At 44.5% G+C, this 27,334-nt stretch overlaps 1 protein-coding gene across 3 annotated transcripts in view; it reads right to left on the reverse strand.

The window, feature by feature from the left end:
* Nucleotides 1–27,334, reverse strand: part of LOC137347636 (ral guanine nucleotide dissociation stimulator-like) — a 103,607-nt gene that overhangs the window by 41,152 nt on the left and 35,121 nt on the right. Inside the window, exon 1 of one of the 3 annotated variants that reach the window (XM_068012250.1) lies at nucleotides 15,671–16,081. The exons of 1 other annotated variant lie outside the window; for it this stretch is intronic. In XM_068012250.1, coding sequence (XP_067868351.1) covers nucleotides 15,671–15,853 — 183 coding nt within the window. In that variant the 5' untranslated portion in view covers nucleotides 15,854–16,081. Of the gene's footprint in view, nucleotides 1–15,670; nucleotides 16,082–27,334 lie in introns of those variants that run through there. One more of the 3 variants, XM_068012249.1, reaches the window with a different exon arrangement.

Raw genomic sequence — 27,334 nt, forward strand, 5'->3', positions numbered from 1 at the left:
TTTCTCGGTTGGTCACGGAGTTTATTTTTACCTCGTGCTTCACGTGACTGGGGTTTCCCTCGATATGATGTGTCACAGATGCTGCCGCAGCAGCCACATTCCCTGGTTTTAAAAATATTTGCACAACAGCTGAGTCAAGCCGGCAGATTTCTCTCGACATACCGCGCCCTTCACATAGTAAAACTTCCCAAGACACTTGCTTCACAGTAGCATAATCAGGCAAAAATTGCTCTCGACTCCATGTCAGTTGCTACGAGGTAAGCTGGAGACGAAGGAAGGGTGCAGTTCTTAAATTAAGTGCACCTTTAGATATAAATTAGCTCCACATAATCCAGGCTGACACTTCCAGTGCAATACCAAGGGAGCACTGCACTGTCGATATGTATTTCAGATAAGACATTAAACCGAGGCCCCATCTGCCCTCTCGGGTGGATGTAAATGATCCCATGGCACTATTTCGAAGAAGAGCAGGGGAGTTCTCCCCAGTGTCCTGCCTAATATTTATCCCTCAATCAACGAAACTGAAACAAATTATCTAGTCATATCATTGCTGCTTATGGGAGCTTGCTGTGCAAAAATTGGCCGCAGAGTTTCCAATAGTAATTAGCACTTTCATTCAAGTCAGGAGACTGAGTTCCAATCCCGCTTTGTAACTTCAGCACATATCTTCAGCTGAACTTCAGTGCAGTGCTGAGGCAGTGCCACATTGTTGAAAGACCCTCCACCAATACCCCACCCCTTTAGACTTGAGGTTAAACTGATGCTCCCTTGTACAGGGAGATGCTAAAACATTCTAATGGAATTGTTCAAAAAAGAGCTCCTCCTCCCCCCCCCCCCGCTCCCCACCGATGTCCTGGCCAACATTCCTCCCTCAACCAAAAACAGATTTACTCATCTAGTTTTCTGATTGTGGGATCTTGCTGTGCACCAGCTGGCAGCTGCGGTTATAGATATAATAGTGACTACACTTCAAAGGTAATCTGTGTAAGGGCTTTGGAAAGATTTTATAGACGCCAGATAAATGCAAGTCTGTCTGTGTCTCGCCCATTTGCCATCTCAAAATGTTTTTGGAAAATATATAATGCGTGATGATATTTACTGGATTCTTTCGTGCTTAGGTTTATGGAAGGATTGCTGTGGTTAAAATTTCCATTTGTTGAATTGTTCAACAATATGCAAAAGCACGAACATGTACACACACGTATACACACACACGTATACACACACACGTATACACACACACGTACATACACAAACACGTACATACACACACGTACATACACACACACGTACATACACACACACGTACATACACACACACGTACATACACACACACGTACATACACACACACGTACCTGAGACAGTTTCAATCCCACATCTTAAACTGACAATAAAATAAATTTGTGTTTTTTTTCTCTGGGGACTTCTACTTACACTGCTTCACATCGTAGTCCCTTGAGACCATGCCAGATGAGGCACCATGGTTACAATAAATATTTGCAATCCAAATTGATCTTTTCAACAGAAAATTAAGTATCCATTTCCTGTCAATGAATAGGTTCTTTTACAGTTTAGTTCTATATAGATTGATTGGTGTGCAGCGAGGGTCCCCCATCCCCTTTTCTCCGTCACTGTAGGGGTTCACAGGTGCCAGCAGCCCTCAGTGCTGCGGTCATTCTTTGTATGTGAGCTGAGATAGGGAATGTGGACGGGCTGCTGGGCTGTGAGGGAACAACCCCAGCTGGACTCGCCCTGGTCTTCGTTCAGAGTTCGTGCTTCCCCAGCAAGGGGCTCAGATGAGCAGTCACCCTGGTCAACATCTCCCCTCCACTGCTCAAGGGCACTGAGGGAATATGCAACGTCCGGAACTGCCACCTGCCCCAACTGGGATGAGGTAGCGGAGCCTTGGCCCTTCCTCTATTGATCTGTGTAGGAAGGATGAAGACATGGCCTGAGATATACTTCATCAACACTAGAGTAAATATCAGAATTTCAGAGCTCGTGATGCCCACTAAATGGACATCGCCCTTCTCTTGGAGTTCATTGCAACAGACTGAATCCTGGCATCTAGGTCTAATGCTAAAGCTTCCTTCTTTGATTGTTTAGTTTAGTTTAGTTTAGAGATACAGCACTGAAACAGGCCCTTCGACCCCACGGAGTCTGTGCCGACCATCAACCACCCATTTTATACTAATCCTACACTAATCCCATATCCCTACCACATCCCCACCTGTCCCTATATTTCCCTACCACCTACCTATACTAGGGGTAATTTATAATGGCCAATTTACCTATCAACCTGCAAGTCTTTGGCATGTGGGAGGAAACCGGAGCACCCGGAGGAAACCCACACAGACACAGGGAGAACTTGCAAACTCCACACAGGCAGTACCCAGAATTGAACCTGGGTCGCTGGAGCTGTGAGGCTGCGGTGCTAACCACTGCGCCACTGTGCCGCCCATTGTGCCCAAACTAGATTCTGGTCGTTAAACAGAGAGAGGCTCAGTAGATGCAGCGCTCATACAAATAACCCTTTCATGTAAGAGGACGACTTAGTCCTAGAGTTCATGCAAGAATGAAACCGAAAGGTGAATAGCCTGCAGCAGAAGGAATGCGTAGACCCTCTCTGAGCTTCAATTTCTCACAACTTCCTGCATCAAGTTCAAGAGCACAAGATGGAAAGGAGGAATCACAAGAACTTGGAAATATCCAAGTTGGCTATTTATTGCTGGGATACAGTAGCACCATTCAAACTCGATCGTTTTGTAACATTACATTCAACTGTACCAGCCACAGGGTTAGACAAAGCTTGTTGAACTAGTTTATGCGGATAATTGTCAATACAGTATTTGGAGCAGACTTTCCATCAGGACATATGTTTGATCACAAGACATGCAATACCCTGATGCTAAGAAACCAAATTCTCAGCAGCTATAAGGCCATTTCCTCAAGGGTCAAATGAAAAGACAGACAACAATGTAGGGAGAACTGGGTTGGAATGCAATCATCATGCTCCTCACTTCAAAACAAACAGAATCTCAAAGTTGCTGCCTGCAGCATGAAAAGACATTTGCAAGCTCTCCAGAATATAGTACAGTTCCTCCCTCTCACTGCTCGTTTTCTCCCCTCCCCGAGATGCTGACCCACCCAGTCCAATGGCCTCCAGGTGCTCCACGATATGCTCAGCCATTTGGTTACCCTTCATCTACAAGCTTTGAGAGTGAGCACTGGCAGGGTATTCGACTGAAGCAGGCATCACACAGAACCAATCCTGTTGGTACTTGATGTGCACATGCGCACAATCGAACAGAAAGCGCCAGAAGCAGCGATTCTGGACAAATATTCTGCACCCTCCACCACCCACCTCTGATAGGAAATGGAAAAGAAAATCCTCATGCAGTTGTCAGTCTTCTGAGATTGAGCTTAAAGTGAAATAGAAAGTATGGAGAGAACTGAATCCTACATACCTAGTCCCCACGAGCCCTGAACTTGATGTGGGCATTAGATAGCCCAAGGGGAAATGTAAGCTCACTCCCAACACTGCTATACCTCATCTTGGCAAGCACAAGAAATAAATATGAAAAAGAGTAAAAAAGAACACAAACCGGAATGGCAACACATGTCATACAACTGATAATTACATCTACCGAAGGACAGACATGCCTTTGGCAGCTGAGATAGGGAACTTTTTGGAAGAGTCATTTGAAAGAACTAAGTTGGTCAGAACATCCCTCAATATCTATTTAAATTAGTTTCCAGTATTTGCATCACCTGGAACGAACAGAATCAGCAGTTTTCTGGTGCCTGTGTTTTTTCAGCCTGTCTGGTTACTGAGAGCAGATCAATGCCAAGGAATGAGAGAAGCAGACAGTCCTGCTGTCCAACATTCCTCAGAGAACCACAATAACACATTGTGAGGTTTGTGGAAACATTGTGCATCAAAATTGCTGCCTTACCCTGAACTAAATCACCTTTCCTATTAACTTTCAGAGCCCCGTATTTTAAGTGTAATTCATCTCCAGTACAATTGGTAAAAGAAAAAATTATACCCATTTTTTTCTTGCCCAGTTCCTCCTCCTTGTCTCCTGAGATGGTCTATTTCTGTTGGGGTACTGCTCCACAGGTGCCACCCACTCCCCAGTACCACACTCAAGGGTTGAATCTTCATATGGGAGCACTGGCATCAGCCATGGCTCAGCTGGTAGCACTCTCGCCCGTGAACATTGTAGGTTCAAGTCCCACTCCAGAAACGCAAGCACACAATCTAGGCTAACATTCCAGTGCCGTGCTGAGGGAGGGCTGCACTGTCAGAGGTGCTGTTTTTTGCCTGAGAGGTTAAACTGAGGCCCTGTCTGCCCTGTCAGGTACACAGAAAACACCCCATGGCACTATTTCAAAGAACAGGTGAGTTATCCCTGGTGTCCTGGCCAATATTTATCCCTCAATCAACATCACTAAAAACAGATTATCTGGTCATTATCACATTGCTGCTTGTGGGAGCTTACTGTGCACAAATTGGCTGCTGTGTTTCTCACATTACAACAGTAACTACACTTCAAAAGTACTTTCTTTGTTGGCTGTAAAGTGCTTTGGGACGTTCCGAGGTTGTGAAAGTTGTTATAGAAATGTCAGTTCTTTCTTTCAGACGGCAAGCATCAGCAGACTACTTCATGGTAAAGGGAATCAAAGCTGAGTCCAATTCTATCCTCACCTAACATTGACATAAAAAGGCATGTTCCTGCTTGGGACCCTGAACAGTGATCAAGTCTATTTGCTGCCACCTCCGTCACTTCTGACCTAACTCAGCAAAGACCAAGAATCATTTCTCCTGATCTCTGCAGCTCAGTCCTATACTGTGCAACACACTTAATAACAGAACTGTTCGGGCAGTGAGGCAAATCCTTAGGCACCTATTTTTACGGATCCTGTCTAGGGAGAGCATTCCCCATACCCCACTCCTCCTCCCCCCACTCCCCCCACCCCCCCAACAGCCTTTTAGTCAGGTGACAGTTACACTAGTGCATTGCAGAGACCCAAGTCCAAACATGGGGGAGCAGCTCCCTTAGTGGACTTTACGGGCTCAAGCTTCTTACACAACGGCAGAGACACATTTTCATGCCTTTATGTTTCTTCTAAGAAGACCAGGCAACAGGGCAAAAACATGGTCTCAGTGTTCAGCTGCAGTACGACAGTGTAAAAGACCCTAAAAGGTCTCGTTTCAGATGAATACAGTTCACTGATGTCTCAGTATCAGCAGCGCTATTAAGAGTCATAGATCTTTTCAATTACTGAATGCTAATTCAGTCAGGTCACATTCATATTCACAATTACACTATTAATGCCTACTCTGATGCCTTGCAGTAATCCCTGCTCGCTCTGCAAAACCAGTTCAGATCATATGACTAGCAGTATTCATAAGCTGCGCAAATTGCCGTACACAATACTGGGTCTATGAGAGCAGATTTTCAAAAACACATTCGCTCAATAATGTATTGTTATCTTGTTCAGCACAGGCCTGACAAATAGGACGAGGCTTTCAACCAAATACAGGGACACAGAAAGAAATGTAAGCACGCTGCAATTTTTTTCTCTTTCTCTATACCAAGAGGAGCACAGGCTGGTGTCAATGATATACAGTGGCTGAGTCACGCTGGAACAGGCACGAATGTACCGAGAAAGAAAGGAGCTTTTTCAAAACACAGGCATCTTGTTAATCAATGGGGCAGAGTGAAGGAAGGACAGATCCCTCTTTTTTCCAACCATTTGTGCTCATAAACACAAATGCCTCTTTTCTCCCTGGTCCCCCACCATCTCCAGTGGAGATGGAGGGTGGTTTAACAATTAATTTCTTTTCTTCCAATGTTCTTCCCTCCCAACCCCCACTTCTCCTCCACTATCCTTCCACTGTGCCAGGGAAATCCAATGTCTCAGTCAAGAGTTTGCTCTTTTTAGAGAGCTTAGTCAACAACAATGTGCATTTATACAGTCAAGAGTCATTACGGTATGGCAGGAAGCCATTCAGCCCATCAAGTCCCATTCCCCAGTTCTATCCCCATAGCCCTGTAAGTTCATTTCCTTCAAGCGCTCATCCAATTTCCTTCTGAAATCATTCATTGTCTCTTCTTCCACCACCCTCGCAGGCAGTGAGTTAGCACCTGTAGCATAGTAAAACATCCAAAAGTGTTTCACATTATCAAACAAAATTTGATACCAAGCCGCAAAAGGAGATATTTATTTAGTTTAGTTTTAGTTTAGTTTAGTTTAGAAATACAGCACTGAAACAGGCCCTTCGGCCCACCGAGTCTGTGTCGACCCATCAACCACCCATTTATACTAATCCTACATTAACCTCATATTCCCTACCACATCCCCACCATTCTCCTACCACCTACCTACACTAGGGGCAATTTACAATGGCCAATTTACCTATCAACCTGCAAGTCTTTGGCTGTGGGAGGAAACCAGAGCACCCAGCGGAAACCCACACAGACACAGGGAGAACTAACCACTGCGCATTCGGCCGGGTGACCAAAAACTTGGCCAAAGAGGTAGGTTTTAAGGAGCATTTTAAAAGAGGATGGAGAGGTAGAGAGGTGGAGAAATTTGAATGCCAGAGCTTAGGGCCCAGGTAGTTGAAGGCACAGCCGCCAGTGGGGGAGCGATTAAAATGGAGATGGACAAGAGGGCAGAATTAGAGGAGCACAGATATCCCGGAGGGTTGCAGGGCTGGAGGAGGTTAGAGAGACTGTGAATGTTAGAGCACTATCTCCATGTGTTGTGTGTGTTGCACGCGCGCAAATGAAGGTAGGGCATCACAGCTGAGCTCCAACCTGACCTCTCACTGTCCCCTGTACATCTCCTGTACTCTCTCCAGCAGAATAATGCCACTCTCCTTTATAAACTAAACTGACACTGCCCCTTTAAGAGCTCCTTTAATTTTAAAACAGGCTGCAACCAGTTTTTCAAACAGACAAGTGACAACAAGGACAGAACCAACGCTCACAAAAAGGTGGCGTTCACCTTCCCATACACTCCTCCAACCCCCTCTGTATTGTGCATAATCGAATCTCTGGATTGTAAACCAGCACAGTAGTCAATCTGCAGTGCCGTGTTTTTAGATAAAATAGTTCATTTGTCCAAGCCCATCATTTCTGTGCATATTCCAGTAGTTTCCTTTGCGGATGAACAGCAAAGGGGTGTTTGTTAACTGCAGGCAGAGGATGGCTTGTTGTCAACATTTCGATGATTAAAGAGCCAGGAAGAGTGGAATAAGTTCCCTTTGGTCGGGAAGGTCAAGGTTCATATTGGCACACACACATCCCATTGTTCAGGCGGCTCTAACAGCCCTGTAAATATCCTTTTAAAGGGGTGGCGTCATTTTTGATAAGCTGCCTTGTAAGCCAAATTTACTAGGTGATTAAATGCAGACAAGTCCTCATGAAAAGGTCTTTGACAAATCTTTTTCCCATTTGCTTGTAGTCACACAGCAGTGATAGGAGTCTGGCCTATCGCAGTCCATCTCCCAGTGCATTAAGACTCACCACACAACATTGGATTAAATTGGCAATCTTGCTCAGACAGGATGGCTGGATTTGGTAATGGGGAAATGTCAGAATGCAGCAGTACGGCTGCTCAACTGGGCTTTCCGTTAGGCATATTGTGGAGTGTGGTGGGAACAGCTCCACATCTAACCTTGATGGGACTGATCTAAGAGCGCTCACCGGGACAGAATAACTTTACGACCTTGATCTCCGAGCTCTTTACGCTGAAGCGGAAAAAAAGAACTTGAATTCACATAGCCGCTTTTGCGACTTCTGAATATCCCAAAGAACTTTTCAGCCAATTTTTGAAGTGTTGTTATATAGACAGCCTCTTTGTGGGACCTTGCTGTGCACAAGCAGCCATGAGATAATGGCCAGATAATCTGTTTTAGTGATGTAGATTGGGGGATAAATATTGTCCAGGACATCAGGGAGAACTCCCCTGCTCTTCTTCAAAATAATGCCATGGGATCTTTTATGTCCACCTGAGAGGGCAGACAAAACCTCGGTGTAACATCTCATCTGAACAACAGAAGAGGTATCATTCCCAACCTTGGCCTTGATGAGCATAAGATTCAGAAACGAATGTAAAAGTGCTTCCATACTATCTGCAGATACACACAGTATCTTTGACAGTTCCATGTATCTGGCTGACAGTAGAGGCTGAGCTGATTCTCTGGTAGGGGCTGAGCTGATTCTCTGGCAGGGGCTTAGATCCAGCAGGAATAAGGTAGTGAGGCAGAAGGTTCACTGTACTTTGGAACAGAGTCGTACTCGGTCTGAGGCAGTCTGATCGCTGGTTGGACTGCCCATTATTTGAGTTGATTGTGAACTCCCTTTAGTTATCAGTGCTTGGTGATGGGGGACAGAGGTTGTCCACCGATTCATAATTCCTTTCGCTTTCCCGACTCCAGGCACAGCCTCTGGACCTCAATGGTGAGGCAGAAACTTGTAATAGTTATCACTAACCAGAAAGACCTCAGTCAACCTCAAAGCTTCCTATGAGAAATAAAACACTAAGTTGTGTGGGGCAGGATGGACCACCTCATTGGCCACAAAAAAAACTCTAGAAAAACAAACTTTAATGAGTCATCACTTAACCTTTGGGCCTGTACTAAAATTCCTTGGGTATGCACTGGATCAAGGAAATCCTTACTTTTAGCAATTAATCAGTTTTTCTTAAATTCTCACTTTTCCTACTCAGCTGGATCCAACCCCTCATTTGCGGTTATGTAAACTAGGCTCTGTCACGCGGCTGAGCTCTATTGTCCTACAATGCACCCCATATAAAGGGACATTTGCAACCAGTGGCAGGTGGAGAACAGATCCTGCATGACAGTACTGGCCCTAACCTGCCCATCCCACACAAGTTGGTGAGACACCCTTTAGGAAGCCCTATTGTAATTGCTTCTGTTCCACATGATGCCTGACAACCAGAGGTGACATTGCAAATAGGAATTAAGCACAGATTCAACTGGGATCTGTTCAAACGTATTTACGTTCAATATAGTGGCTGCAGCAAGGTAACCTGATACTCAATGCAAACTGATTTGTTTTCAGTGTCTGTGTTTAGTCAAGTTTCCTTCCTTTTCAAAGTAATCATGAGACAGAGAGCCTTTTAATCTTCGACTATCTCAAAACAATGCAAACGATCACAACTACAGATTACAGTCCCACTTCAGTTCATCCATTTCTCACTGCAGCATTCAGTTGTTTCTTAAATAATTCCAGCGTTTCCGCCTCTAATATCCTTCCCTGAGGTGTCAATTGTGGCAAAGTGACTAGCACATAAACTAGGCTGACCCCCCAGTGCAGTACTGAGACTGTGCTGGACTGTCAGAGGTGCCGTCTTTCGAATGAGAAGTTGAACTGAGCCACTGACAGTCATCTGAGGTGGATGTAAAAAGAAATTCCAAAGAAAAACAGGGGAGTGCTTTCTGGTGTCCTGGCCAATATTTATCCCTCAACTAATATCACTAAAAACAGATGATCTGATTATCACATTGCTGTTTGTGGGAGCTTGCTGTGCGCAAATTGGCTGCTGTGTTTCCTACATTACAACAGCAACTATAGTTCATAAAGTTCTTTATTGTCTGTAAAGAAAGCACTTTGGGACATCCTGAGGTTATGAAAGAGGCAAGTCTTTCTTTCCCCCACCTGATCGAAGTCCAAAGTTTGCTTTTCATTAATTTGAACATTGTTCTAGTGTCTCATTTTAGTCATTTAGTCTCATTTGCTGGTCTGCCCTTCCCATAAGAGTGCCACTGCATTGACCAGATGTCAAACTGCAACTTTTTAATTACCTTCATTACATTACTCTACAGCATTCTGAGCTTAGTACAAGGGAACTCTATCCATGCTATGCAAAGCATGTTCTAACATCAAGAAATGCTGGAAATACTCAGCAGTTCTTGCAGCATCTATGGAGAGACTTAACCTTTCTGATGAAGCGTCACTGACCTGAAATGTTAACTCTGCTTCTCTCTCCATAGATCCTGCCAGACCTGCTGAGTATTTCCAGCATTTCTTATTTTTATTTCAGATTTCCAACATCTGCAGTATTTTGCTTTTATTATCTTGTAACATCATGTGACTTAGAACTATATCACCATTCCTTCAGTGTTGCTGGGTCAAAATCCCGGAACTTCCTCCTTGACAGCATTATGTTTAGTTTAGAGATACAGCACTGAAACAGGCCCTTCGGCCCACCGAGTCTGTGCCGACCATCAACCACCCATTTATACTAATCCTACACTAATCCCATGTTCCTACCACATACCCACCTGTCCCTATATTTCCCTACCACCTACCTATACTAGTAGCAATTTATGATGGCCAATTAACCTATCAACCTGCAATTCTTTGGCATGTGGGAGGAAACTGGAGCACCCGGAGGAAACCCACGCAGACACAGGGAGAACTTGCAAACTCCACACAGGCAGTACCCAGAATTGAACCCGGGTCGCTGGAGCTGTGAGGCTGCGGTGCTAACCACTGCGCCACTGTGCCGCCCCATTATGGGTGTACCGACTGCAGCAGTTTAAGAAGGCAGCTCACTACCACCTTCTCAAGGGCAATTAGGGATGGGCAATAAATGCCCACATTCCATGAACGAATAAAAAAAAATTTTGAACTGAAAACTGTCGATTTGCAAGGCAAAGTCCCCTGACTCTGCAGCCTCTCTAATCTGATAGATGGTACAAAAGTATGTCAAACGTACTTATCTGAGAAACTGTATGAATAAATCTCACAAAATATAGCTCACTTTTCTCTCTCATTGGGAGAGGGGGCACTTTCGACATCAAAGTGAGATGTCTACACATGGGGGTGGTGGTGGGTGGAGAGTTGAATATTTTCTGGTTTTGTACCCAGTGCTGGCATCACCCACACCCTCTCCCCCACCTCCCTCCCACCCCACAGAGCAGTGGCCCCTATAGCAGAGTGTGGGGTTTCCATTTCTGCCATCCCTTTTGGTCTCACTCAAGCGAGGCTGCGAATTAATGCCAAATACAGAATCACAGAATTGTTATAGTGCAGAAGGAGGTCATTCGGCCCATCGCGGCTGCACCAGCTCTCCAAATGAGCATATACGTATTGGATCTGACTAAGAATAGGGTTAAAAATCACTCAAACTACCAGATGAAGGAGACAGTAAACCCATCCATCAGACTTTGATTTAAGGTGCTAGGTTTGAAAGGAAAGACATACAGACAGACAGACAGACTGGCATTTACATAGCGGCTTTCATAACCTTAAGTCGTCACGAAGCAGTTTACAGCAAATGAAGTACTTTTGAATTGTGGTCACAGTTGTAAAGTAGGAAATGTCAGCAGTTGCCACCCCTAAGCGTCCTTTTGGTAAATTGTGGTACCAAGCTGTATTGGAGGGTACCAGGTTTGATCATTAGTGTGAATTGGTTCATCTCAGCCTGCATAGTGATAGGGTTGCTACCACTGACCTGGCTTAGGGAAGGGAGTTCCCTCTCTTAGCAGCTCCCCTACGGCCAGCGTCTGTGCAAGCCTTGATGTTGGGTAAGGGCAAAGGGCATGATCAGGATTGGCTACAATCCATTCCCTTTTCCATGGTTGAACAGCCTGCCAATATCCATTAGCTCAGTGCCACACGTGAAGAATGGCAGCTTGGCTGAGCAACCATGCTCATGCAAGGCTTCAGAGAAGAGAAAGGGCCAATGATCTGTACATTATGGAGTGGTGGGGCAGCCATCACCGACTAATGAACAGAGTCAGCAAATCCCAGAGAATTCCCTCTTCCCAGCAACACGAGGAAGATCCTTTGAAAGTAGCAAACCTTCCAGCTCTGCTGCCAATATTATTTTTGTTGAACACTACTGAGTTAATTTCCTAGAATTGTGGTTTCCTTTTAGCCATTTCATTTTTAAAGCTAGTGTCCTTGAGCAAAGCAAAAACCACACACAATAAAAGCATCTGTACAGAAGATTACATTTCTGTACATTCCCACCAAGGTTGCAAGGAAACATGGGCTAGTTTTTCAACTTGTGATTTTCCCTGAATCATAAATCCCACTCCAGAACTTGAGCACAAAAAAATCAAGGCCAAAACTCCCATGCAGTACTGAAGGAGTGCTGCACTGCCAGAGGTACCGTCTTTTGGATGAGACGTTAAACCGAGTTTGTCCTCTCAGGTGGACATAAAAGATCCCATGGCACCATTTTGAAGAGGCAGGGGAGTTATCCCTGGTGTCCTGGACAATATTTACCACTCAACATTACAAAAATGGATTATCTGTCATTATCACATTGCTATTTGTGGGAGCTTGCTGTGCACATATTGGCTGCCGTGTTTCCTACATTACAACAGTGACTACATTTCAGAAGTACTTCATTCAGTGTAAAGGACTTTGAAACGTCCGATGGTAGTGAAAAGTGCTATATAAATGGAAGTCTTTCTTTAAAAAAAATTATTTAAAAAAATGTTCTGTCAGCCGTTGAAGGGCTGTACGCCAGTACCTGATTGGCTTGCTGGTTAAGCCCTGATTTGGTACTGAGCCAGAGGGGAGGATAGAGACAGATTTGTGCTGAGCACTGGAAGGATGCTACACATCATGCATCTCAACAAAAACAACAATTTGCAATTATATAACCAATTTTAAATATCCCAAGGCACTTCAAAGGAATATAATTGGATCAAAAATAATTGACGTGCCAAGAGACATTAGTGCAAGTGACCAAAAGCTTTATCAGAGGTAGGTAGGTTTTAAGCAGTGTCTTCAAGGAGGAGAGAGGCAGAGAGATATGGGGAGGGAATATCAGAGCTTAGGGCCTAAACAACTGATGGCACAGCTGCCAATGGTGAACCAATGGAAATTGGGGATACAAAGAGCCTTGATTTGGAGAAATGCAGAGTTCTTGGACAGTTGGAAGAGGTTACAGAGATAGAGAGGGGCGAGGCCATGGAGGTTATCTGCACAACATACATTTATGTAACGAAACATCCCATGCCATTTTTGTAGGGAGATTTGGACAGGCAGGAGGGCAGACAGGCCTGGTGACTGAAGGCATGGCAAATACATGTTATTGTTTTTCAGTTATGTTATACAGTGCTTGAGGGGTCTTAATACTTGTTAGAGTGGGAGTTTTGTGTAATGCAGTTTTGAATTTATTTAGGGTGGTAAAAATAGTCAATTACATCACCAATCACACCTGACAGCAACATGCATCTCGCTAGAACATTTAACCAAGCCAGCAATGCCCTTTTAAATAATATAACAAGGTCGAGAAGGTGTAGTTTCGTGTACCACATCTGTACAGACTGTGGAAACTGATACCTGTAAGAAATTAATTACATGTATACACACACATGCATGTGTTTGGCATGCATACACTCACACACATGCACATGTGTGCTTTGCCCATCTCCCCAAATAAACAAGGAATGTCTGAATCACCTTGGCCATCATGGATATTCCCACAGCAACATGGAGATACTGAGTTAATGGGTATTGGGCACTGGCACTGAAAATAAAGCAGCAAGAACTCGGCGTCACACTGGCTTTAATTTTCTAATGCCCAATTCTCTGGCCGTCTCTCCTGACGATGCCAACTCCTGCGAAGGTCCAAAGGCTCTGGTACCTCACCCAGGCATCAGCACTTTTCCACACTCTCAGGGTGTTCCACATTGTTTCACAATCGATGAATTAACTCTCAACGGCAACCACTGTAGCTATGTCGGCAACCGCAACAGTCAATTTGCACACAGCAAGATCCCACATTTGCACACAGCAAGATCCCACAAAAGAGCAGGTAGCTAACTAACCTGCTTTTGATGGTATTGGTTGGGGGTAGAATTTTGGTCAGGTTACTGGGAGAAGTTTCCCTGCTCTTCTTCAAGGAGACAATGGCCTTGGAATTCGGGGACGTCCATTATTAAGTAGACAGGGACGCAGGGAACAGTTCCAATGCTCGAAGAGTAGGGCCAAGGTGCACCCAATATTGGGTCTTGGCCCTCAGGAGTTGTGGACAGTAACAGGCAGCTCACTGGCAAAGGGGAATGAAATATCAGGTAAATGATTAAAGGGAACAGGAGATACTTAGATCTGGTTTCCCTCAGGCAAACCAGCCTTCTGGTAAGGGGCCTCAAACAGGCATTAGGCCCCCTTATTTGCATACGCAAAGGACCTAGGAACAGCATTTTTTTTTAAGCCTTTATCGACATGGTGGCCGACGCACCTCTGGCTCGTAATGAGTTTGTGCTTCCTTCTCGCCATATTGGAAGCTCAAGAGGCCCTTTAGCTCCTGGACAACAGGCGCTGCTGAATTTCATGGCCATTATGTTAATCTGAACAGGGATTTAACATCTTCTCTGCAAATTGAACAATGTGGCACCTCCCTCAAAGCTGCACTGAACTAGCCTTGACTAGGTGCCCAACTTTATATAATGGGATTATGAAACCCGCCCCCCCCCCCTCCTCCACCCCGCCCAACCTTCTGCCGCAGAGGTAGAAGCCAAACTTCATCAGAGCCTCCCGGACCCTTGTGATGTGTAGGCTCTAACGTGGCTATCGTTATCAAGCTGGCCTGAATTGATGTAGCATAGGGACTGTGAGTCTCTGAAAGCATCAAAGATCGTTAACAAAATAAAATTGTCACAAGGTTCCAGGCTGTACTACGCTGAGACAGTTCTCCCTCCACAATGTTAACCTCTAAAAGACTCCACACAAGTTATTTCTAGCGGGCATGTGTTTATGTTTTGAAGCATTTCCCACCGCCCCTCCCCCCCATTTCAAGGTTTCAAATGAAGGAGTAGAAACCCACAGCGGGGTGTTTGTATGTCTGTCACTTGTTAAAATGTGCAGTCATTCCGCACATCCCAGAAACTCAAGGACAGCCTGAACTTGGGTATCAGTTAAAAAAATGAGGTCGAAGTCAATCATCCAGCTCACAGCTGCCAACTTAAATGAGCCTCTCAAGTTCTGCAGTCTCAGCCCAAGAGGGCAGGACCTCTGACTGAGCAAGTTAGATCTAATTGTCTCCTTGCCACCCATCATCTGAGATCTCAGAAGAGGCCCTCAGTGAGCTAATATACCAGATCATAAAGCCCTTGCTTATAAACGGATTTCTGATTTCTTAACACAAGGAGGGGAAATCTCTTATTGTGCAATGCATAACAGTCAATGCACTCCTGAAGTAATTATTGTGCGAAAAGAGGCAATAAGGTAACTATATAATAATACATATCATTCAATTTATTTGTGCAATTTATCTGATCCTACTTACTGGTACATTTCTCTTTGAGAATTTAATACTTTACAAGCCCCACTTCCTCGATGATCATCAGTGAGTGGAGCAAAATGACAGTCAATGGACGGAGGTGGAATGTGGGATTTTGTCCTCATTAATCCCGACAATCCCCTCCCCCTCCCATTCCCCACCAACTTTTTAAAGACGTGATTGCACTCTGGATTACAGTGAGAGTTAAACATCTGACTGTACAACAATAACTGGCAACTCATGATACAAGTTAAGATACCATCACGTAAACAAATCGTGCACAGATCACTCACAGCTCCATAGCAACTGGTTCTGAATACTAGTGCTCACAAGCTCTTTCCTCACAAGAAGTGCATAAGAACATCTAGGAGCCACCCTACCTCAGTGAGGGGGAGATCGGGATCCAGCTGGGTGAAGCTGTTAAGGACCACAGAGCTGGGATCTCCCGTCACCTCAAGCCTCACTCCATCCCAGATGTGCCTCATGCGTCTGGAGCCGTCAAACATCTTTTGCCCGCTGGCTGCGTAGTCATTTTGCAACTCTGGCCACATCAGGCGAACCATGTGAAAGGCTGGTTCTCTCGTCTCTTAAAATGGCATGAAACGAACCATCCTTCTTCGTCTGTCAGAGCTGCTTGTAAACAAGGCTGCTGAATCTTTTAAAGGGAGACGTCTCTCCTTCTCGTCCCTCCCCTGCCTTTCCACTCTCTGAAGACACTGAACCGTGGCTAAGCCATAAATGGGATGTGGCAGCCAGTCACTGCAATTACATCCCGCCCCTCGAGGGCAGGCCATGATGTCACCATTGTTCAGTGGTGCAGCCTCCCAACAATGGACTGGAGTTTTGAAGACACTGGAGTGGATTGAATATTAAAGAGTTCAAATTACACTAGAACGAAGACTTGTTAAAATAAAACGTGGCATCAAGTTAATAGTAACATATCGATTCAAATATATAAACTTAATGGAATGGAATGTTTTCTTCTTAAAAGATGAACTAATAAGAAATTAAGCATGAGTTTATATACATACATAAATATATATATATATAAAAAAATGTGTATTAAATATGCCAACTTTTGTTGCTTCAAATATCTTGGAATCTAGTCTGCGCTACCTTCCTTCACTATTTATGGAGCTGTGGCAGTTCTAGGACAGACGAACTGAACCACAAGTGGATAGTACACAAGCGGGCTCTAGTGCATTAAGGGGGATCCTGTCAGTATTTGCAGGGAGTTCCCCAAGTGGACTAGTTTGTAAACAAATGCTGAAAGATCCCATGGCACTATTTTAAAGAGCAGGGGAGTTTTCCCCAGTAAATATCGCTGTTGTTTTTTGGGATCTTGCTGTGCTTCCTCTATTGCAACAGTGGCTACACTTTAAAAAGTACTTCATTAGCTATAGGATGACCTGGGGGCTTTCTCTGTTTCTTCCTTTCTTTTCTCCTCTGTGATCACTGGCTGGGAATTCAATCCAGGCAGCCTGTGTTGATTGGCTTCCCACACAAGGAGAGTACGTGGCTTTCTCCCAGCACCCTGCACAGATGGAGCACAGAGATGCAGAACTCGCCATGTAGGGAAGTCAGGACAGGCCGAGCCTCTACACAATCTCATTTGGTATCGGATGGTAAAAATGCAGCAGGAAATCTCCCTGTGATGTTAGGATTGCCCACTAACCTGGATTGTCTAGGCATCTCCAGAAATGAAAGACTGATCTCCTGGGCACTGCTGCAAACAGCCTGGGAGAATAATCATCAGGAATTCTCAAAATGAATACTGAATAGGATGTCAGATTTATCTTGTTCTTCCTCTCATAGAAACACAGAATGGTTACAGCACAGGAAGAGACTATTTGGCCCATTGTATCTGTGCCAGCTCTCTGCAAGAGCAACTCAGCTAGTCCCACTCCCCTGCCTTTTCCCCTTTCTCTCTGTTTGACATTTTTGAAGCAGTAACATGAGCAGTGGGTATGCTGCTACTATAAATTACAGTGCTCCCATAAAGTCAGAGCTGTCTCACTTTACCTAGCTTAGTCCTTAAAATCATTACATCATGTGATCAGACCTCCTGGAATACGTCAAATACAGAGTTGGCAAGCCTTTGCGATGTTGTTCTTTTCACTGTTTTGTTCGGTTAATGGTCTACTCTCTGATGGAAGTCCAGCAGTGACCAACTTTAATTAGATTCAGTCATCAATCCAGCAGGTTTTAATGATTAACACTGTTTTCTGTAGCAGTTGGCAGCAGGAACACACTGCAGGGAGAGAAGTGCAGCAGAGTGGGATGAAAGCTCTCGCAACCTGACCCTACCTGTTAGTCAGCACATGCTCTTGTCTCAGTCCTACTGTACATGCCTCATACAGGGGTTCTGCTTGAGTGGATAGGGAGAGACTATTTCCACTGACAGGAGGGTCATTAACAAGAGAACACAGATTTAATTGGCACAAAAGCCACGGGGAGAAGAGAATTTTTTTGAAAACTTTTATGAGTTACAATCATCTGGACGCACTGCCTGAAAGGGTGGTGGAAGCAGATTCAAGTCATATCTCTTAATAAAGAATTTGTTATATACTTGAAAAGGAAATATTTGCAGGATTATGGGGAAACAGTGGGAAAATTGGACTAATTGGATAGCTGGTACAGGTATGATGGGCCGAATGGCCTCCTTCTGTGCTGTATGATCCCTATAACTCCTATAGGATAGCTTGGAAGGGAAATGTAATCCTGTATTATTTCTCAGTACTGCCACCTGACTCAAACATGCTGGGACCAGCACCTTTGCTGAAACATTTCATTCTTCATGACCTTACCATAATTATCATCAGACTATTAGATCATGGGGTGCAACAGTCAAGCTTGGTCTCGTTATCACCCAATATCCACACATGTGTGCTATACAGTGATCCACAGAGGCAACCCAAACTGGTCCTTCTCACCTGGGGATGTTGGAGCAAATTATCTTCCCCTCAATACCACCCAAACTGGGATTAGCTGACAGCACAAACTGGGGATTGAACCTAGTCCTGCTTGGCACATACCATACATACTCAATTATCTCGCACAAGTGTATGAGCATGACCCATGATTGTTGGCGGGCACAACAATTACCACCCCAATCCTCACCCTACCCGGCCTTCACATGACACTGTACTGTTGTAGGTCCCCCCATGTCGCAAACCATTCATGAAGAAGAGGGCACAGCGAGAGTGGGTGGTCTCTGGCAGAAAGGGAGAGAATTGCAGGGCTGTATCCCCATGTCCTACCATTCCATAATGCACAGGATCCGGACAGATGGGACACATCACTACACTCAGATTAGGTAATCCAAGTATGATCAGAATACATTGAAACATGAGCTGCCATACAATTCCCCTCATCATTCCCACAAATCTACTGTATGTCTCTTCGGTGTCATCACAAGGCTTCTTTAGTGAATTAATGCCAAACCGAAAACAGCACTTGAACTAATTAGGTTTCCTGTTGCAGGTATCAACCACGACAACTTTCTATTCTATCATGCTCAATATATGTCTCGAAGGTGTGTACAGTATGACAAAGATGTGAAGCAGGAGGGAACCAGTAGAACGGAGCCAGTTTTGACGAGGTTTTTGAAAGCAGAGAAGGAAGGTGAAAGGCACAAGGAGCTCAGGAGTGAGTTCCAGAGGACAGCAACATAGTAGCTGTGCAAGTGGTTGCCAATCATAGTGTGAAGGAAGGGAGAAGTGATGAAGAAGTAGCCCAGTGTTAGAGGGATGGAAGAAGCAGGCAGTGACAGAGGGTTGGGGTGGAGGAGTCACTAAAACAGGGCAGGCAAGGCCATGGAGGGATTTGAAAACAAAAGACCACAAATTTGAAGTCAACCTACTAATGGCACTTGGAGAGGATGGGGATGTGGAATGCTGGAGCTTGCAGAGGATGGTGGAATGCTGGAGTTTGGAGAGGATGGTGGAATGCTGGAGTTTGGAGAGGATGGTGGAATGCTGGAGTTTGCAGAGGATGGTGGAATGCTGGAGTTTGCAGAGGATGGTGGAATGCTGGAGTTTGCAGAGGATGGTGGAATGCTGGAGCTTGCAGAGGATGGTGGAATGCTGGAGCTTGCAGAGGATGGTGGAATGTTGGAGTTTGCAGAGGATGGTGGAATGCTGGAGCTTGGAGAGGATGGTGGAATGCTGGAGCTTGGAGAGGATGGGGATGTGGAATGGTGGAGCTTGGAGAGGATGGGGATGTGGAATGCTGGAGCTTGGAGAGGATGGTGGAATGCTGGAGCTTGGAGAGGATGGTGGAATGCTGGAGCTTGGAGAGGATGGTGGAATGCTGGAGCTTGGAGAGGATGGGGATGTGGAATGGTGGAGCTTGGAGAGGATGGGGATGTGGAATGCTGGAGCTTGGAGAGGATGGGGATGTGGAATGCTGGAGCTTGGAGAGGATGGGGATGTGGAATGCTGGAGCTTGGAGAGGATGGGGATGTGGAATGCTGGAGCTTGGAGAGGATGGGGATGTGGAATGCTGGAGCTTGGAGAGGATGGTGGAATGCTGGAGCTTGGAGAGGATGGTGGACTGCTGCAGCTTGGAGAGGATGGTGGACTGCTGCAGCTTGGAGAGGATGGTGGAATACTGGAGCTTGGAGAGGATGGGGATGTGGAATGCTGGAGCTTGGAGAGGATGGGGATGTGGAATGGTGGAGCTTGGAGAGGATGGGGATGTGGAATGCTGGAGCTTGGAGAGGATGGGGATGTGGAATGCTGGAGCTTGGAGAGGATGGTGGAATGCTGCAGCTTGGAGAGGATGGGGGAATGCTGGAGCTTGGAGAGGATGGGGGAATGCTGGAGCTTGGAGAGGATGGGGGAGGGGTAGTGTTTGGATCAATGGAGAAGGCCGATAGGAAGAGCTATTATCCATGCACTTCTGGGTGATTCAGATGATTTTAGTAACAAAAAAAATCATGGGCCCAAAGATGAAACTTGAGATACACCATAGATGACTATGCAGAAGCAATTGAAGGTGATATTTGTCTCACTGCAGATTTTATATGAGCAGAATTAGGAGTGAGCAGTGCAACTCGTGCCTAAGGCAGTGAAGTGGTTGAGAAGGGTGAGCGCCATGGGCACAATTGGACGGGACGCCATTTGTAATTTGGATCAATACTGTCTCAGTACTGCGTACGGGGCAAGAGCTGGATTGCAGAGTCTCAAAGAAGAAACAGTGTGAGAGAGGTGAGTGTAATTCTGAAGCAGTGCTACTTTCCAGGATCTTCAAAGTGCTCACACCACCAGTGATGCTCATGTCTCCAATGGTATCTCACTCCGGTGTTACACTGCTCAAATACTCTTTCCAAACACAATTCAAGTTTGGAAGAGCAAAATCTCTGATTGTATGGCGAGAGTTTCTGAGCTCCAGTTCAGGTCACCCACCAATCATTCCTTGCTGAAATCCCAGTGACAAACACTGCCGTCACAAACATATGGTTGGCGGTTTTTAATTCTCTGACTACATTGAGAATTCCTTCATCCATGTGCCTATTGTTACGGACTTTCCATTTTTTTTGGAAAAACTCGGAATCTGTATTTTTAAAACTAAGAGGCTGATCTTTTGGTTGTATTTTTTGAAAGAAAGTTCAACAGAAGTTGAACTTGTAAACAAGGACCGGAAAGCTATTGATTTCAAGGAAATCACAGGGTGGGGGGTGGAGTGGTTTGACCTAAGAGCTACATTGTGTGTGACAAGAAAGAATTTATGACTTCGCATGTGACTTGTTTCTGGGAAATTTTAGTTTCATTTTTGAACTTTAAAAAGCCAGTGGGTTTGGACAAAGCAGGCAATTGGAATTTGAGATGGACCTGCCAGGAGTTCAGAAGAAAACCCAGAAAGCTGTTACCTCTCTTTAAAGAATTCCTGCTCTTGAAAGACAAAAGCTTGTATGAAGTGGTCCTGTTGCTTCCTGCATTTTTGAAGAAACTCTGAATATTTGCAGAAGTCTTTCATCTTTTAAAAAAGGACTTTCATCAAATGTGTAAGACTTAAGAAGATCCTTGATGCTGACACCTGATGAAAGACCTATGTGAAGCCTTCTGTAGTTGAATTTCTCTGAACGCCTACCCAAACAGACTGTTTATCAACATCGCCTGGAAAGACTCCAAGTGGTATCCAACTATTCAACTTTGGGACACCTCGCCAAAACAAAGAACCTCCTTCCAGATCTTTATAGTCTAAGTCATTTTTAAAAATTCTTTTTATTCACTTGATGCAGCTGTAAGTAAAAATCCCTTTTTTGCCAGTTAACTGGTTGTTTGATGTGTGTGCGTCTGTGCATGAGGGCTAGGGAAAAAAATAAGGAGCTTTAATATCTCAATTCGTATATATATTTACTTCATTATTGGTTAAGACTTGATTTTATAATAAACGGATAATTTTGTTGTTTATTAAAGAAACCTGGTTAGTGTGCTTTATTCTGGGGACAAATAGAGTATCTAATTGGCTGTTTCAGTAAGTGGGAAAATTTATTGATATGCTGTGACCTGTGGAGAAGTGGGACTGAATTAACAGTGCACTCCTCCCACCTCATTCGTCACACTATTAATATCACTTTCCAAACTGACAAGTTCCTCAGGACTCACATACATCAGAAACAAAGAAATTGTGTCTTAGATGTTCAGGGAACACCCAGTGGAAGCATTCATGATATACCAGTGATGCAGTTCATTGGCATCAATCAAACTGAGTATAACTCAAAGGACATTTTTAGCACTGCAAGTCCTTTGGAGGTTTGAGAATTCATGCTGATCAACACAGTACAATAATAGTGACATGATATATTTCTCTGCAACATTCAGTCAAAGGAAGACGGCAGTTGTCAGTTGATACAGTGACACGGTGGTTTACACTTGTGTGTACATTACATCCTATGTGTTTTTTTAAAAATCGGGGATAATGCTTTGAGATGGTACTTGAGTCTAGACACTGAATGGCTGGCAAGCTGCTCGATCATGGTTGGCTTCAGGAAGTCAGCCCAATTCTCATCCTATCCTCATTTAAAGTAAAAACACGCTCACTTCCAGCAAGCGTTACTGGACAGTGATCTCAAGTCAGAAGCCCAGGCTGAATATCTCCCATCCCTCTGGTACATTGATATGGCACTTCTGTCACCTACGCTGACTGACATCGACAAATGCAGTATGGACGAAGGCCCACATCTGGGATCTTTCTGTTCCGCACTGCTCAGTGTCACCTTGTTCCATATGGTTCAGTACCTCCGTTCTCAGTATAGTTCAGTGTCACTCTTTCAGCATGGTTCATTGCTGCTCTATTCAGCATGGTTCACTCTGCTAACAGTTGTCTATGAACCAGCGGTCCAGGATTGTGAAGTGGTGTGTAATGTGCGATCCAACAGAACGAACATGGCTGGTTAGTCCCCACAGAATTGTGCTGGTTGAAATGATTTGACTGTGATTTTCTCTGACCTTCTCCCCAGGCTGTTTAAAATATAAATCAGTTGCCCTTATTAATTTTGATCTCACAGCCCTAGGGTCCATCCCCTCCCCCCTTCCCACTGGGAGAAAACACGGAGGAGGGCTTCTCTCCTGCTGTATAGTCAGCTGCTGGAGAGCAGACTTTGTGGTGGGGGGGGGGGGCTCAATTAGTGACCTTCCTTCCTTGGCCATAGGCACTAAGCAAATGGTTTGTGCCCAGCCCCCTCCCCCAAATGCAGCTGCCGAGCTCAGGCTTAATCCATGGGGAGCTGTGGGAACCAGCACGTGTTCGACCAGTAACACTCTGCAGTCCTCCTTCATTACACGGAAAACCTATCAATTACAAACACGCTGTAACAGTGGCTTCCACATCTAGGTGAGTATCGCTCACATGAACAGAAAGTGCTGGACATAACAGGCCTGCCAGCATTTGATGGAGAGAAGGCCTGTTATTGGTTTGGGTGAAGGTTCTTCATTCAGCTCTAATACAGTGGCTGAAACTCTCAGCTGTCTCTCCCGCAGATGCTGGGACTGAACCGAGGGGCATCGCCAGTGGTAAGTTTGCATGGTTCATAATGGTTCTCTCTGGTTCAGTGCAGCTCTGTTCAGTATGATTCATTAAGCAGTTTCTCCTTTCATCTCTAATGTCTAATTGAAAGTGAAAGTTTTGCACGTTATTATGCACTGGTAATTAACGAGGACTATCACACAGTATTTTCCTCGGTTCATTATGAACAAGGTTAAAACTCTGTTCCTTGCCTGTGCAATTGGCAAGACACGTTAATTACCCTGAATTTGTTGTTGACAGTTCAGGAGGTAGTTTCCAAAACCCAGTTTAGGGATATTTTCACAGGGGGACTCGCCTGAGCAGAAGTTAGGGATTCCCCCTGACCAGGGGAAAACACAAACCCTACCCTGGTTAAGGAGGCAAGAAAGTTCCAGGTTTAACCTGGGCTGTTAGTTAATCTCAGCTGGAGAAAGGGCTACAATTAGCCTCAGTACCTCTGAGCTGGAAGGTGAGAGTCAGCCAGGAATCCCACTGATAATCTGCCTAGTGACTCATATTGGAAAGTGCACACTTGGATGTCAGAATCAGTTATGATCCCTCCACCCCCTTCAGTACAGCTGTCAGCCGTGGTTCAGTTGATAGCATTCTTGTCTGAGTTAGGAGGTCATGGGTTTCAGTCCCACTTCAGAAACGTGAGCACAAAATTAAGGCTAATGCTGAGGCAGTGCTGCACTGTCATTGGTGCTGTCTTTTGGATGAGAGGGTTAAATCAAGTCTACCCTCTCAAGTGGATGAGCAGGGAAGTTCTCCCCGGTAACCTGGCCAATATTTATCAACATCACAAAAACAGATTATCTGATCATTATTACATTGCTGTTTGTGAGAGCTTGCTGTGTATAAGTTGGCTGCCGTGTTTCCTACATTACAACACTTCAAAAAAAAAAAGAGTACTTCATTGGGTGTAAAATGGGGTGTCCTGAGGTTGGGAAAGAAGCTATATAAATGCAAGTTCTTTCTTTCATGGTGGAACAGCCTGGGTTTACACAAAGGCTATGGGTGCCAGCACCGTATAAATCAGGACCTCAACATGAGTCAACACCTTTGCAATGTTTCAAATTCAAAATCTGAAGTTTCTTTTTAATTTCTTAAAAGACTTATTGATATGCAGAGCTTAGGCCAATGCAGAACCTTTAAACATTTCATTTGATATTGCAGTGAAGGTCACCAAACACTGACATTTGTTAATAATCGCCATAGAAATGGGTTTTGGCATTTCATTCCAGACCGGCTCCCAGTGAACAGTCACAGCGATCATAAAACTGCTAATTTGAGCGCCTCAGACTCCAGGGAGCTGGGCTGAGAGCAACGGAAATCAAATGTGTATTCCCAGTCCCCTCTGTACTTCATTCTTAAAAGGAGAAAGGTTAGGGCTAAAAATATCAGTGAGCCAGTGATCGCAGGTACCAGGCAACATTACACACAGGACCACTCACAGGTGGAAGCACGTCACACACTGGACAAGACTAGGTGGGTGTGTTATACACAGGGCAACACATAGATCGGAATTGTAATTTGTGGCAATTTTCCCGAGTGCCTATACCCACAAAGTTAAACCCGCTCAAGCTCACTTCATACAGGACTCTTACAACCAGCAGAGGAGATACTCGCACCCTGCCACTTTGGACTGGATTCAGTCCAGACCCTGAAAGGGGAGGAACACTGCACTCTATCAAGACACCACCCAGTCCTTTTGGAAGCATGGCTAAATATTGTCTATAAATCCTCATGTTGAGTCAGCTATGTCTAATTTGGTTAATGATGTGACAGATCTGAGTGGAGCAGTAAAAGTAGAAGCTTCTTTTTAATTACTAATTCTTGGGATTATGGGCATCCTTGGTATTTATTGCCTATCCATAGTGGTTTTGAGAAGGTGTCGGTGAACCTTCTTGAACCATTGGAGTCACATATAAGGCAGACTAAGAACCAACAGAGGTTTCCTTCCCTAAAGGGCAATAGTGAAGAAAAATCCAACAGCTTCGTGTTTACTTCTACTAGATTTTTTTTGAAGAATTGAATTCAAATTCTCAAACTGCCACGATGGGATCTGAACTCACAATCTCTGGATGTTGAATCTAAGACTCTAAATTCCTACTGCAGTAGCATAACCACTATACTACCTCACCCTTAGTGACTGAAATGATGTCACCTGCAGCTTGATATCCCAACCTTTGTGTGAAATGAGTCAGATCAAGTTCTAATTACAGTAATTAGTCCTCAGTTTCAAGATTCACAGAATTGTTACAGTGCAGAAGGAGGCCATTCGGCCCATCGTGTCCATACCGGCTCTCTGAAAGAGCAATTCCCTCAGTTCCATTCTCCCGCCTTCTCCCCATCACCCTGCACATTCTTCCTCTTCATATAACTGTTCAGTTCCCTTTTGAATACTTTAATTGAATCTGCCGCCACCAAGTTCTCAGGCAGCACATTCCAGACCTTAACCACTCGCTGCATGAAAAAGTTTTTCCTCATGTCGCTTTTGCTTCTCTTAAATATTTTAAATCTGTGCCCTCTCATTCTCGATCCTTGTACGAATGGGAACAGTTTCTCTCTATCTACTCTGTCCAGGCCCCTCATGATTTTGAATACCTCGATCAAATCACCTCTCAGCCTTCTCTTCTCCAAGGAAAACAGTCCTAACTTCTCCAATCTAACTTCATAACTGAAATTCCTCATCCCCGGAACCATTCTTGTGAATCTTTTCAGTACTCTCTCCTTTGCCCGCTAGTCTTTCAAGTGCGGCGCCCAGAATTGGATGCAATACTCCAGCTGAGGCCAAACTAGTGTCTTATACAAATTCAACATAACTTCCTTGCTCTTGTACTCTATGCCCCTATTAATAAAGCTCAGGATACTGTATGCTTTATTAACCGCTTTCTCAACCTGTCCTGCCACCTTCAATGACTAATGCACATATACACCCAGGTCCCTCTGCTCTTGCACCCCCTTTAGAATTGTACCCTTTATTCTATATTGTCTCTCCATGTTCTTCCTACCAAAATGAATCACTTTACATTTCTCTGCATTGAACTTCATCTGCAACCCGTCTGCCCATTCCACCATGTCGTTTTGAAGTTCGCACTATCCTCCTCACAGTTCACAATGCTTCCAGTTTTCGTATCATCTGCAAACTTTGAAATTGTGTCCTGTACACCAAGGTTTAGCTCATTAATATATATCAGGGAAAGCAAGGGTCCCAACACTGATCCCAGGGGAACTCCACTACAAAACTTCATCCAGCCCGAAAAACATCCATTAACCACTACTCTTTGTTTCCTGTCACTCAGCCAATTTCATATCCATGTTGCTACTGTCCCTTTAATTCCATGAGCTACAAGTTTGTTCACAGGTCTGTTGTGTGGCACTGTATCAAATACCTTTTGAAAGTCCATGCACACCACATCAACAGCATTGCCCTCATCAACCCTCCCTGTTACCTCCTCAAAAAACTCCAGCAAGTTAGTTAAACATGATTTTTCTTTAAGAAATCCATGCTGGCTTTCTTTAATTGGCTCGCATTTGTCCATGTGACTATTGATTTTGTCCTGCATTATTTTTTCTAGAAGTTTTCCCACCAAAGTTAAAGTGACTGGCCTGTAATTGCTGGGCTTATCTTTACACCCTTTTTTGAACAAGGGTGTAAGATTTGCAATTCTCCAGTCCTCTGGCACCACCCCCAAGTCTAAAGAAGACTGAAAAATTATAGCCAGTGCCTCTGCGATTTCCACCCTCACTTCTCTCAATTTCCTTGGATGCATCTCATCTGGCCATGGTTCTTTATCCACTTTAAGGACAGACAGCCTATCTAATACTTCTTCTTTATCAATTTTAAAACCCTCTAGTGTCTGACTTACCTCCTCTTTCAACATTACCAAGGAAGAAGATGCAACTCAGGCAAAGACAGATGCAAAGTATTCATTTAATACCTCATCTATGCCCTTTGCTTCCATGTGTAAATCCCCTTTCTGGTCCCTAATCTGCTCCACTCCTCCTTTTACCACTTTTTTACTATTTAT

Source organism: Heterodontus francisci, chromosome 32 (assembly GCF_036365525.1).
Source record: "Heterodontus francisci isolate sHetFra1 chromosome 32, sHetFra1.hap1, whole genome shotgun sequence".
NCBI lineage: Eukaryota > Metazoa > Chordata > Chondrichthyes > Heterodontiformes > Heterodontidae > Heterodontus > Heterodontus francisci.